Source organism: Sminthopsis crassicaudata, chromosome 1, assembly GCF_048593235.1.
Source record: "Sminthopsis crassicaudata isolate SCR6 chromosome 1, ASM4859323v1, whole genome shotgun sequence".
In the NCBI taxonomy this organism is placed as follows: domain Eukaryota; kingdom Metazoa; phylum Chordata; class Mammalia; order Dasyuromorphia; family Dasyuridae; genus Sminthopsis; species Sminthopsis crassicaudata.
In genome coordinates, this window is record NC_133617.1 from 756,191,464 (window position 1) to 756,203,644 (window position 12,181).

The 12,181-nt window shown below is 48.1% G+C and overlaps 1 protein-coding gene across 1 annotated transcript in view; it reads left to right on the forward strand.

Moving 5' to 3' along the window:
• Positions 1-12,181, forward strand: part of LOC141552142 (putative acyl-CoA dehydrogenase 6) — a 34,122-nt gene that overhangs the window by 9,976 nt on the left and 11,965 nt on the right. The window contains exons 3-5 of the mRNA XM_074284610.1: positions 4,321-4,450; positions 5,349-5,455; positions 11,529-11,696. Coding sequence (XP_074140711.1) covers positions 4,321-4,450; positions 5,349-5,455; positions 11,529-11,696 — 405 coding nt within the window. The remainder of the gene's footprint in view (positions 1-4,320; positions 4,451-5,348; positions 5,456-11,528; positions 11,697-12,181) is intronic.

Genomic DNA, 12,181 nt, shown 5'->3' on the forward strand with positions numbered 1-12,181 from the left:
GGCCGGCCCTTCAAGCTGATCTCGGGACTGACGCTAAGGATGCGACAGCTGGGTTTAGGCTGAGGGATTTGGAGAGTATTTTAAGACCAGGTCGGCCACCTCTCAGTGTTGTGTCCGTTGTAGTCTCACTCGGGAAGTTCCCTGTCCCCCAAGGGCTCCAAGGTACCCCCTGAAGAATTGAGGGATTCTTGTGGGTTCTGCCCCCCCAGGGATTATCAGGCTGCCCTTGGGAGACGGGGATGTCTGGCGGGCTCCTCCCTCAGGGGCTTTAAGAGCACCCTTGAGCTTTTGAGGATGGCTGAACCCCGGCTCAGCCTCTAATGACTGAGGTCCCCGGCTCTATTTCGCTTCTCTTTTTACAAAGAATTTTGCAAAGATTCAACAGAACCTTCACCCCCCCCCCCCCTACACCTGAGAGAGGGAGCTCAGGCTAAGGCATCAAGTTCACCACACACGGTCTTCTCGGGGATCTCATGTCCATCCCAGTGGCCGGTCCGGAGGCTGAGGTCACTCCTGGCTCCTCGGGGCCTCAAGGCCGCATATGAACTCAACTCTGGCCTTTTGGAAGCCTCAGGCAACGGCCTCCGAGTCCTTCCCTTAAAGGAAAAAAGAACAATTCAACCTGCGACACGGAGGCAGGGAACAGAAGTCCCTGTTCGTGGGCCACTATAGTGACGCTCACAGGTGGGGGAGCTCAGCCCCCCCACAACCCCAGGGGTACTCCCAGGAGGGAGAAGTTGTCCCAGAGAAGGCTCCGGCCTCGCAGCCGGTGTCGCGGGGTGCAGTTCAGGGGTCCCCCGAAGCCCAGGCTGGGGAGGGGGAGGTTCTGGGAAGTCTCTGCCCTCCCTGCAGCCTGTCTTGCTCCAGGAGAACATGACAATTTTTTTCCTTTGGCGGGTGGGGGGAGGGGGTGTTGAGGGGTGCGTGATGGTGGTTGCCTTAGGCAGCCGGAAAAGCGAAGCAGTTTCCTGCTATTTATCAGCACGGGGCCACGCTTCCTTTCCAAGCTTCCTGCGCTGTTGGCCCAGTCCCCCGGGGATGGACGGGCGGAAAGCTGAGGAGGAGGGGACGGGAGGGGAGAGGGAGGGGAGAGGGAGGGGCCGTCCCCCCCCCCCCCGGGCTCCTCTGGCCGCTCTTCCAGGCCCTCGCCAGCCTAACACACACAGCCCTGGATGGCCAGCCACCCCCGGGTGCTGTCCACTCCTGCCTCCTTTCAGGAGAGAGAATGAAAGAGAGCCTCAGGCGATTGTCAAACTCTCCCTTTGCTCCCTGAGGCCCGTCGGCCTTGGGAGATGGCTGAGGAGGAGGCGGGGTCCCTCGGCCAACACTCGGACTCCGGGGTGGGGAGCTCGGGGTGGGGAGCTCCCGGGTGGAGGCTCTGGAGATGCTGGGAGGCCATTGCGGGGCTCCCGAGGAGGTGAGGAAGATCCCACTGGGGACCCTATCAGCAAGTAGGTCGGGAGGCCGACGCCAGTCCCGCATCCTGTCACCTCGCCGGCTGCCCGGCTTTCCTTCGTGTGCCTTTTGGTCTTCACCAGGCGGACATTCCCCCCTCCAGAACTGCCCCCCACACTCCCCTCCCCGACTCCTGTCTCAGCATGAGACCAGCGCTGGCTGCTGTGGGCGCCAGTTTCCCGGGAGGCGGAGAGGGCATTCTCCGAGCCCCCCGTTCCAGGCTCCTCTAGAAGTCTGCCCCCCCACTGCTCCCCGGCCCCCCGGCCCCGTCTCAGTCTGGCTCCTTCCTGGCTGCTCCCAGGCAGGCCCTGATCTCTCTGAACCCTAAAATGTCCAACCGCCACAAAGCCCTCCATGGGTCAGTCCCTCGTGGCCTGCGGCAGGTCTGCTCTCTGGGGTTCAGCTTCTTCATCGAAGGTCCAATGACCTTGTGATCATCCTCAGGGAAGCTCCCCACCTCACCCCCCACTCTTCCCTCCTTTGGGGAGTCTCCCCCCCACCCTCCCGCCAAGCTACTTCTGATCCTTCCGTTGACGCCATTCCCAGGTTCTGGCCGCCTTAGATGCCGCTGATGACCCTCCTTCTCCTCCCACCTTTCAGACGCCATCGGGGGTGAGGTGTCCCCCTCCCCAGTTGCCCTAAAGGGCCCTATCTCTTTTCTTCAGCCTTTCTTGGGGATCAGCTCCCTTGATGATCATTTCTTCTTCTTATTTAGTATTTTATTTCCCCTCCCCCAGTTTGTGCTTTTAAAACTTTGAATTCCAGATTTCTTTTCCCCCCTTTAAGAAGACATGTGAAGTTAGGCAAAACATTTCCATAAAAGTCATGTTGTGAAAGAAAACAGATATCACCCCCCAAAAAACCCTTTCAGGAAAACTAAAGTTACACAAAGAGGAAGCTTCACTCTGTCTTCGGATACACGCGGTTTCCTCCGGGTTTGGATAACACTATTCACCTTAAGTCCTCCAGAGGAGTCCTGGATCCTCGTATTGCCAGGATGAGCAAAGGCACTCCCAGCTGATGGTCCCGCAACATTGCTAATACTTCGCTCCGGCACGTTTCGCTTGCCTGAGCTCCTGGAGGACTTTCCAGGATTTCTGAGGGTTTCCTGCTCAAGCACAATCGTATTCCATCGTAACCGCGCGCCATAATTTATCCAGCCATTTCCCAATCGATGGGCATCCCCTCCGCTTCCAATTCTTTGCTCTGAGAAAAGAGCTGCTATAAATAGTCCTGTCCACATAAGTCCTTTTCCTCCTTCCTTTTAAAGTCTCATTCGGGTACGGCCTCGTGGTGGTGGTGTTGAGACAGAGAGTATATGGGACTTTATAGACCTTTGGGCACGGTTCCAAATTGCTCCACAGAACAAATGAATTAGTTCACAATTCTACCAACAGTGCATTGATGTTTCATTTTTCCCACAATCCCCAAGTCTTTACGGGCAACTCCCAAGTCTTCCTTTTGCCTTCAGCGTCTCCTGAAGGGGGGCTATCAAAGAGGGCACTGGCCACGAGTGCGGCCGCCTGGCTCCAGGGCGGGGCCTGTGGTTCTGCGTTGCCGAGAGGAATGGGTGTCCGGCCATCCTTCCGGGCTCGGCGTTCCAGGCGGCTTCCGCATTTGTCCTCAGTCACAATTGCAGCTCTTCTGCTGGCAGATTTTGGTCATCTCCCCCAGTGTGAGTGATTACTGGACCCAGGGCCACAGGTTTTGGTCTAGTCCGATGCCTTCATTTTGTAGTGACTTGCTCAAAGCCAAAGCAGTCCTAAATGGCAGAAGCAAGCTTTGAAGGCAGACCCCCGACTCCAAATCCCGTGCCATCGACAGCACCACGAGGCCTTCCCCGGTGTCGCCGTGTATCTTTGAAACTCTTCCCGATGTAAAGCTTCAGGGTCTTTCTTCCTATAGATTAAGAGCTATCTTCTAGCCCACATTGTAACTATGTCTTCTGCATCTGTCTGGTCTGTGACAGCACAACTGTGACTTGGTGGGGGGGGTCTCCCAACGGGCCAGCTATGGGGCAGGCCCACGATGTGCTAGGAGACCCTAACCTAACTGGGCACTTTACCAGTACTACCTCCTTTGATTCTCCCGGCAACCCTATGAGGCAGGTGTTCTAATTATCTCCATCTTACAGTTGAAAAAACTGAGGCAGGTGGAGGCTGAGTGGCTTGCCCAGGATCATACAGCTGGTTCAGTTCTCTGCATGTTAACTAGATCATCAGCCCCTTTCAGAGAGAAATGGCCACTCTGCTCCTGGCAGTGCAGGGATCAGCCCCAGGTCCATCCGGAGTGACCTTCACTCTCTCAGCAAGATTGCAAAATCACCTGGACAATCAGAGCCGAAGCAGCAGTTCTTGGTGCCCTCCATTGCTTGATTTCCAGGCCAGAATGCAGTAGTGTGCAGTTCAGTGACAAGTGCCAGCTCCTTCCTCCGGGTTCCGAGGATCGGCTGCACAAAGACAGGATGGAGCAGGACAGCCCAAGGGTGCCCCCGGCAGGGATCTCTGGGGAGGGCATTGCTGTCCAGGACCACGCCCAGTCTTGGCTCCGTTGAGTGACAATGCGTCAGGACAGGCAGGGAATGGATTCTCCCCCCCTTGAGGGTGTCTACGAGGCAGGTTCTGTTGAATTCTGGGTGCCAGCCTTCAGGAAACATACTGAGGAGATCCTGAAATGGCTTCCAGCTAACAAACACTCGCTCAGCTTCTGTTGGGTATCCTAGCACATGCACCCCTCTGCCCCCATGGTACAAAACAGGACCAGGGCGGTGGGACCCATATCACTGCCAGGGGTGCCAGGGTCCCCAGGGGGAGGGGTGCCGTGCCCGACTCTCATCCCTGACCTTGATTCTCTCCTCCCTGGCAGAGTACGGAGGCCAGGGCTTGGATTTGTCTCATCAAATTGCAGTGGCGGAAGAACTGGGGAACATCACCGGGCTGGGCATCTCCATGGCCGTCCTGCTGCAGACGGACATGGCCACTCCTGCTCTCGAAAGGTATCATCGGGGTCGGACCCCCCCGGGCTGTGGCCCAGCTTCCTCACATGAGCAGACTTCCAGTTCGGGCAGTGATGCTCTAGGGAGTGCCCATCGATCCAGGCCTTTTCACGCTTACTTGGAATGGCTTTGATCTGAAAAGTGTCCACCTGATCCTGGAACCAGAGCATGGCCTTTTCATCACTTAATTTAGTTTTTTTTTCTAGTAGATTTATTTATTTTTAATACCTATTCCTTTATGAATCACATCAGAGCAGATTTTGGGAAAGATCAAAAACCAACAGAAAAAAAGAAGTGCATTGCACATGTTGGTTTACATTGAGTTTCCTTCTTTTTGAGATGCAGATGGCACTTTCTATCCAAAATCTATTGAGATGGCTTGGGACAATTAACACAGTGGAGAGATTTCTTTGCCCCCCTCAAACCTGTTAGCCCTGACAGCTGACTTCAAAAGTCCTGGATTATGTGTATATACTGCTCACTATACAACGTATTCGTGAAATATCCACCTCCTAGCTGTTTGTCCTTTGAACAATCCCTCAGTCCTTTCCCAGTAAGCCTGACTACCCAGGGAAGGCCACTGAGAGAAGTCTGGGAAATACTGGGTTGTCAGAGTCGCCTTCCCCGAGAGCGAAGCAGCAAAGCACTAACCTTCCGTTACTGTCCCCTTGTCTCCTGGCTCTTCAGTTATGTGAGCCCACTGTGGACCAAACAGCTGGAGAGGGGCATGTGGGAAAGCTGCCTGGGCCATTGCCTTTGGTCTCGTGTTTTAAAAGTGAAGAGGAAGCACTTGCACACACGGCCATGGCTAGAACTGGTGGGGGGGAGGGGGTCCTGGTATCCGGAAAACACTTTCCAGTTTTCGTTTGAATCCTGTGTTCTTCTCTCCCATTTTCAGATTTGGCTCTGAAGAGCTGAAGCAGCAGTTCTTGGTACCCTCCATTGCTGGAGACTATGTGGCCTGCCTCGGAGTCAGTGAACCTGGAGCAGGGTCTGATGTGGCAAGTGAGTGGAGGAGAGCAGCCCAAAGAGCCCGACAGACCCCCAACACCTCTCAAATTAGACTAATGGGCCTGCTCCCCCATGATGGAGGTGGCTGTGAGTGGCTATCCTGGCTGTGTCCCTTTGGGTGCTAAATGGAAGCCATCACTGGGAGTTCACAGTAGCTCCTAGAGTTCCTCTTAGAAAAGGTCAAATCTCCAGATACTCATGAAAAGGGAGGGATTCAGAAAAGAGAACAGAAGTGAATCATTCTGTGTGCCAAGAACTAGACACACAAATTCAAAGGCAAGATTTGGGCAGTTGGGTGAAAAAGAGGACATGAGAATGATTATCTGGAATCTTAGACCATTCTCTTTAAAAATGTGTGAGTAACAGGTCAGGGATGGAGAGCACCTAACAGATGAGGGCTCCTTAAGGATACGTTTGCCTTGTGTTTTACAAACTGAATCAAAATGATTTGAAAATAAGATGCAAAGGAGGAGGGATGAACTTCCCATGTCTATCCAGTGAAGGGCTATTGTAGCGAGCAGCTGCATTGCAGAAAGAATAATGGCAGCTGAGACACACAGAACTTCAAAAAAGTATTAAAGTCCAAGAAAAAAGCTAGTAATAAAACTCATCTTTCTCCATGTCTATCCACACATCTACAAAAGATGGGTTTAAAAAGGGGGCTTCAGATTTTAATGTAAGGAGGCAAAGGGGACCATTATAATCATTCACCACAGCTTGTTTAGCCATTCATCTATTGATGGGCATCCCTTCAATTTCCAGTTTTTAGGCACCACAAAAAATAACTGTATACCTTTTTGTGTACAAATAAATCCCTTCCCCCCTTTTTTGGAATGTCTTTGGGAGATAGACCTAGCAGTAGTATTGCTGTATTAAAGGATGTACACAGCTTTATAGCCCTTTGGAATAGTTCCAAATGGCTCTCAGATGCTTGAATCAGTTCACAATTCCATCAACAATGCATTCGTTTTCCCACCCCTCCAACAATCAACATTTTCCTTTTTTGTCATATTAATCAATCTGATAGGTGTGAGGTGGTACCTCAGGGTCGTTTTCATTTTCATTTTTTTTCTGGCCCAGAGTGAGAGCGATTTTTTTCATATCACTATAGATAGCTTTGAATTCTTCTTCTGAAAACTGCTTATTTATATTCTTGACCATCTATTAATTGTGGAAGAAATCTTTTTTTTATAAATTTGGCTCAGTTTTATATATATTTAAGAAAGTAGGTCTTGCAACTCCCCTCTTCCTCAGTTTTCTGCTTTCTTTCTAATTTTGGCCACAATGATTTTGCTTGTGCAAAAACTCTTAAATTTAAATAATCAAAATTATCTATTTTATACTTTGCAATGCTCTCTATATTGTGCTTTGTCCTAAATTCTTTCCTTATCCATAAATCTGAAACATAAACTATTTCGTGTTCTCTTGATTTGCTTATGGTATCGCCCTTTGTGTGTCAATCATGGACTCATTTTAACCTTATCTTGATATCCAATGTGATATGTTGATCTATACTTAGTTTCTGCCATACTATTTTTCATTTTTCCCATAGCTTTTGTCAAATGATGAATTTTTGTTCCAAAAAACTTGGATCTTTGGGTTTATCATATTCTAGGTTACTATGATCATTTACTATAATGTAACTTGTACTTAATCTATTTCACTGAATTGCCATTCTTATTTCTTAGCCATTACCAGATTCTTTGATAATTACTATTTCATAATATAGTTTGAGATATGGTATGAAGACTTCTTTTCATTTTTTCATTGATTCCCTTGACATTCTTGAGCTTGTGTTTTTTCCAGATGAATTCTCTCTCTCTCTCTTTATATATATATATATATGTATATATGTATATATATATATATATATATATATATATTATGCTTTTATTAGTGTAGTTCCAGATATCTCAGAATACCAAGTCATTAAGTCAATACCCACTAACAAACTTTGTAATATATTTTTTTGAAAATTTGATTGGTATATTACTGAAAAGATTAATTTAAGTAGAATTATCATTTTTATTATGCTGGTTTGGCCTACCCATTAGCAATAGATATTTTCCCCAGTTATTTAGAGCTGACTTGATTTGTGCAAAAGCATTTTACAGCTGTATTCCTGCAGTTTCTGGGTTTGTCTTGGCAGGTAGACTCCCAAGTATTTAATATTGTTTACAGCTATTTTGAATGGAATTTCTCTATCTTTTTTGCTGCTGGGCTTTGTTAGTAGTATATAGAAATGCTAATGATTTATGTGAGTTTGTTTTGTAACCTTCAACTTTGCTAAAATTTTAAATAATTTCAAATATATTTTTAGTTTAAGTATAGCATCATATCATCTACAAAGAGTAATAGTTTTGTTTCCTCATTGCCTATTTTAATTCCTTCATCTTTCTTCTCTGCTAGCGCTAACATTTCTAGTACAATATTGAATAGCAGTGGTGATAATGGGCCCTCTTGTTTCACCCTTGATTTGATTAGGAATGCTTTTAGCTTCTTTCCATTGCATAGAATGACTGCTGATGGCTTTAGATAGATGCTACTTTATATTTTAAGGAAATCTCCATTTATTCCTATTCTCTCTAATGTTTTTAATAGGAATGGGTGCTGTATTTTGTCAAAGGCTTTTCCTGCATATTGAGATAATCATATGATTCCTATTGGTTTTGTTATTGTTGTGGTCAAATATGATAATAGTTTTCCTAATATTGAACCAGTCCTACATTCCTGGCATAAATTCCACCTGAGCAAAGTATTTGATCCTCGAGGTATCTTGCTGTAATCGCCTCACTCATTAAAAAAATACTTTCTTTGCAGCATTATAGTTTGGGGAGTAATTCTCCTGTAAAAATTGGTATAATTTGCTTGTGAATCCATTTAATCCTGGGGATTTTTTTTTTCTAGGTAGTCACTGATAACTTGCTCAATTTCTTTTTTCTAAGACTGGGTAATTTATTTCTTCTTCTGTTAATCTGCGTTATTTATATTTTGTAGATATTCATCCATTTCATTTAGATTGCTGAATTTGTTGGCATATAACTGGATGAAATAGCTCCTAACAATTGTCTTAATTTCTTTTTCATTGATGGTGAGTTATCACTTTCATTTTTGATAACTGGTTTCCTTCTTTCCTTTTTTAAAATCAAAAAGGTTTGTCTATTTAATTGAGTTTTCCCCCATAAAACCAGCTTCTGGTTTTATTTGTTAGTTCAATGATTTTTCTTAATTTCAATTTTATTACTCTCTCCTTTGATTTTTCAGGATTTCTAATTTGGTGTTTAATTGGGAGTTTTGAATTTGTTCTTTTTCTATTTTTTGTATTTGCATAATCAATTCATTGATCTGCATTTTTTCTGTTTTATTGATGTAAATAATTAGAGATATAAAATCTCCCCTGAGAATTGCTTTGGCTGCATCTAAGGGCATAACTTTTAGAAAGGAGTAAGGAAAAAGCTTATCTGGTGAAGCTGGGAGGTGGGAGCAGAATATCACAGTTTACGAACAAACTATTCTCACTACAAAGTGAGACTGAAAACTGGGTTGAGGGCAAAGATCGATGGGAGAAGCAGCAGAAATGATACTGTGATCACAGAAAACTAGAGACGACTGGAATCCCATTCTTTCTAGAGCTTTGAAGCAATATTCCTTAGTAAAGTTTGATTGATGTTAGTTGGTTAAATTAAAGTTGGGTGCAGCTAATAATAAATAATAAAGTTGGGTGTAGGTGGTGGAAACACCTTGATGGCAATACCGATATATCTCAGTTCCTCGGGGTATCTTAGAGTCCTGGAGAGAAGATGTGGACAGCCAGGAGTGAGCTAAAAAGCATTGAAAAGACAAATAAGCACAATGCAATGGACGTAAAGATTTTTGCAAGAGGAGCTCCAAGAATGGAAGCGATCTACTAGTCACCCTGGATAGAGAGGATTTTTTCAAGGAGCTTGACCTTCAGCTGGGGGCAGTGTGTGTGTTAGCTCTGGACATGAGTGGTCAGTCACCGTTGATTAAGCACCTGCTATGTGCCAGGCACTGAGATAATTGCTAGGGATACCTAAAAAGGCCAATATTAATCACTACCCTGCAGGACAGAGCAGACCGTTCACTAGGGGACAAGAGGGAGTGTCTGTCAGAGGTGGAATTTGAACTCGGTGCTTTCTCTCCCCTCTTGTATGCTGCCCCTGGGGGGAGGCCCTCCTGAGCGGAGTTTCATGGAGGAGACGCATGGCACTCAGCCTTAGCATTGGAGGAAATTCAGGATTCCGAGTGGCAAAAATGAGAAAGCTGTAAATCCCAAGCCTGGGAAACCGTCAGGGCAAGAACGCTGAGCCAGGGAGGGGGTGCAGGAAAGAAGGAGCTGGGAGAAGGTTCATGTGAAAGTGAATAATGTAGACTGAGGCTGCCAACTCAGGTTGGGACCAGGCTTTAAATGCTGGGGTTTGGATCTGAAGCCCGACTGGGAGAATATTGAGGTCAGCAAGGCTAGTCCGGGGCAGGGCACTGGTCTGGGTTGGGGTACGGGAGGCCTAGATGCCTTCAATGGGGATGAACACAGTATTAAAGTCAGCTACCACCCTGATGGTCAATTATCTAACTTGAAAAGACCACGCACCAAGACCAAAGAAGAGGGAGAGTTGCTACGTGACTTCAGAATTGTGTTCGTGGCAGGTAGACCCCACCAATGTTTTATTTTGTCTAAGGTTATTTTAAATGGAATTTCTCCATCTCTTGCTGCTGGGCTATAGAAATGCGGATGATTTGTGTGGGTTTGTTTTATGTCCTGCAACTTTGCTAAAGCTGTCAATTGTTTCCAGTAAGTTTTTGGATGATTCTCTAAGTACGACATCATATTATCTTCAAAGAGGGAAGGGTAGTTTTATATTTCCTTTCCTTTTCTCATTGCTAAAGCCAACGTTTCTAGTGCAATGCTGCGTAATGGTGGTGATAACGTGACTTTTGATGATGGTGCCCTCGGTGCAGCCTCTAAGGCTGAGATGCAAGACCATGGATGATTCTCTGGCTCTTGTGCTAACTTGGGTCTAACAAATTAGAAAGAACAGTTCTGCACCAAGCAGCGCTGCCCCGTCCATACATCGACCCAATCCAGCCAGTGGAGAAGTACTGATGCTGAGCAGTTTGCTTACTTTCCCGGGACGTTCACATAGAACATACCTAGCTCAGCGGTTGGGAAGCTCTCAGCTGTGGGAGGGAAGTATTAGACTGCCTCCCCAACTGACAGACGGAGCCACTGGGCTGACCTTGTGTGCCGGTAAAGCCTGGACGGCTTCCGGCTCCATGCCAGGAAACGGGATCATTTCCGCGTGAATTCTCTTAGGAAGACTCTGAAGATCAGCTGGCAGGACAAGGGCTCGGACCCTGAGGTCTTTTGTGAGACGAGCTGACAAAGCCCAGGCCCGAGGAATTGGCCACACTTTTCTTAGACACATGTGCACTTGCCTAGTGGACTCTTTTGGGAGAACTCTCAGGGCAGGGTCCAAGGACTCTCGGGTCTCTCGGTGGTGAGACCGCCCAGCCCGGCGCGCCCCGTCGGGGAAGGCGCTGTTCCCCATGTGTGGAGGGCATGAACGCAAAAAGAAATGTGAGATGCATAAACGTTCACGGGGACCATTTGTGCCCAATCTGTGGGAGAACCTTCTGAGCTGGTATCCTGATCAGCCACAGCGGGACCTACTGGACCTGGACCCCCACAAAGGATGACTACAAAGAGGGGGGGAGGTTGGGGTGAGGGGGCAGGCAGGGATGGGGCGCAGTCCCTCCCACTTGTGTCTCCGGCCAGTCGTGGGATCTCGGCGCCCCTGCCCTTCTCGGTAGCTCAAGTTTCCCGTCCGAGAGAGCGCGGGTCTAGATGTAATGAAGTCTGTGAGAGTGTAAGCGCTTTCCATTGTCTTTGTCCCCCCCAGAACCTAGCAAGACAAAGGCTGGGGCATTGCTGTAACTGTGCGCCGATACTACAGTTCCCGGGTGCCTCCTGGACCACAACCTCACCCCAACCTTCCCGGAGTAACTGTTCAAAGCCATCAGCTTCCTCCTTCCTCTTTTGCCACAGATATCAAGACAAGGGCTGTGCTCCAAGGGGGTGATTACATCATCAACGGCAGCAAGATGTGGACCACCAACGGGAGCCAGGCTGACTGGATGTGTCTGCTGGCCAACACCAGCGCAGGGCCCGCCCACCTCAACAAGTCTCTCCTTTGTTTGCCCATGAACCTGGCGGGTAAGATGGGGCACTTCGGCCTGCTGGAGGGGACCAGGAAGGCCTGGGCTGTGGATGGGCCTGCGGGTCAGGACTCCGGCCTTGTGAGGGGACCGCGGCCCAGGAGAGGCGCCCGTGGCCGGCTGTGACTGGCCCCTCTCGGCCTCGGTGCTCAGAGTTCAGCTAAGCAGCTTGTGCGGAGTGGGGGATGGTTGGGGGGGAGAATGGAGCACAATTGTGTGAGTCCAGCCGTGGCTGAGTCGGCCAACGAGCACTTAATAAGCAGCTCCAAGGGGCCAGAATGGGCAGCTACGTGAATCCTGGAGTTAGGAGTTCTTGCCTTCCAAATCAGCCAAGTGAGCCTGGGCAAGTCACTTCATCCTGCTTGCCTCAGTTTCCTCATCTGTAAAACGAGCAGGAGGAGGATCTCTGCCAAGAAAATCCCAAATAGGGTCAGGAAGGGTCCTCGTGACAGGACTAAAGAACAAATGTGCTAAGTGCTGAGG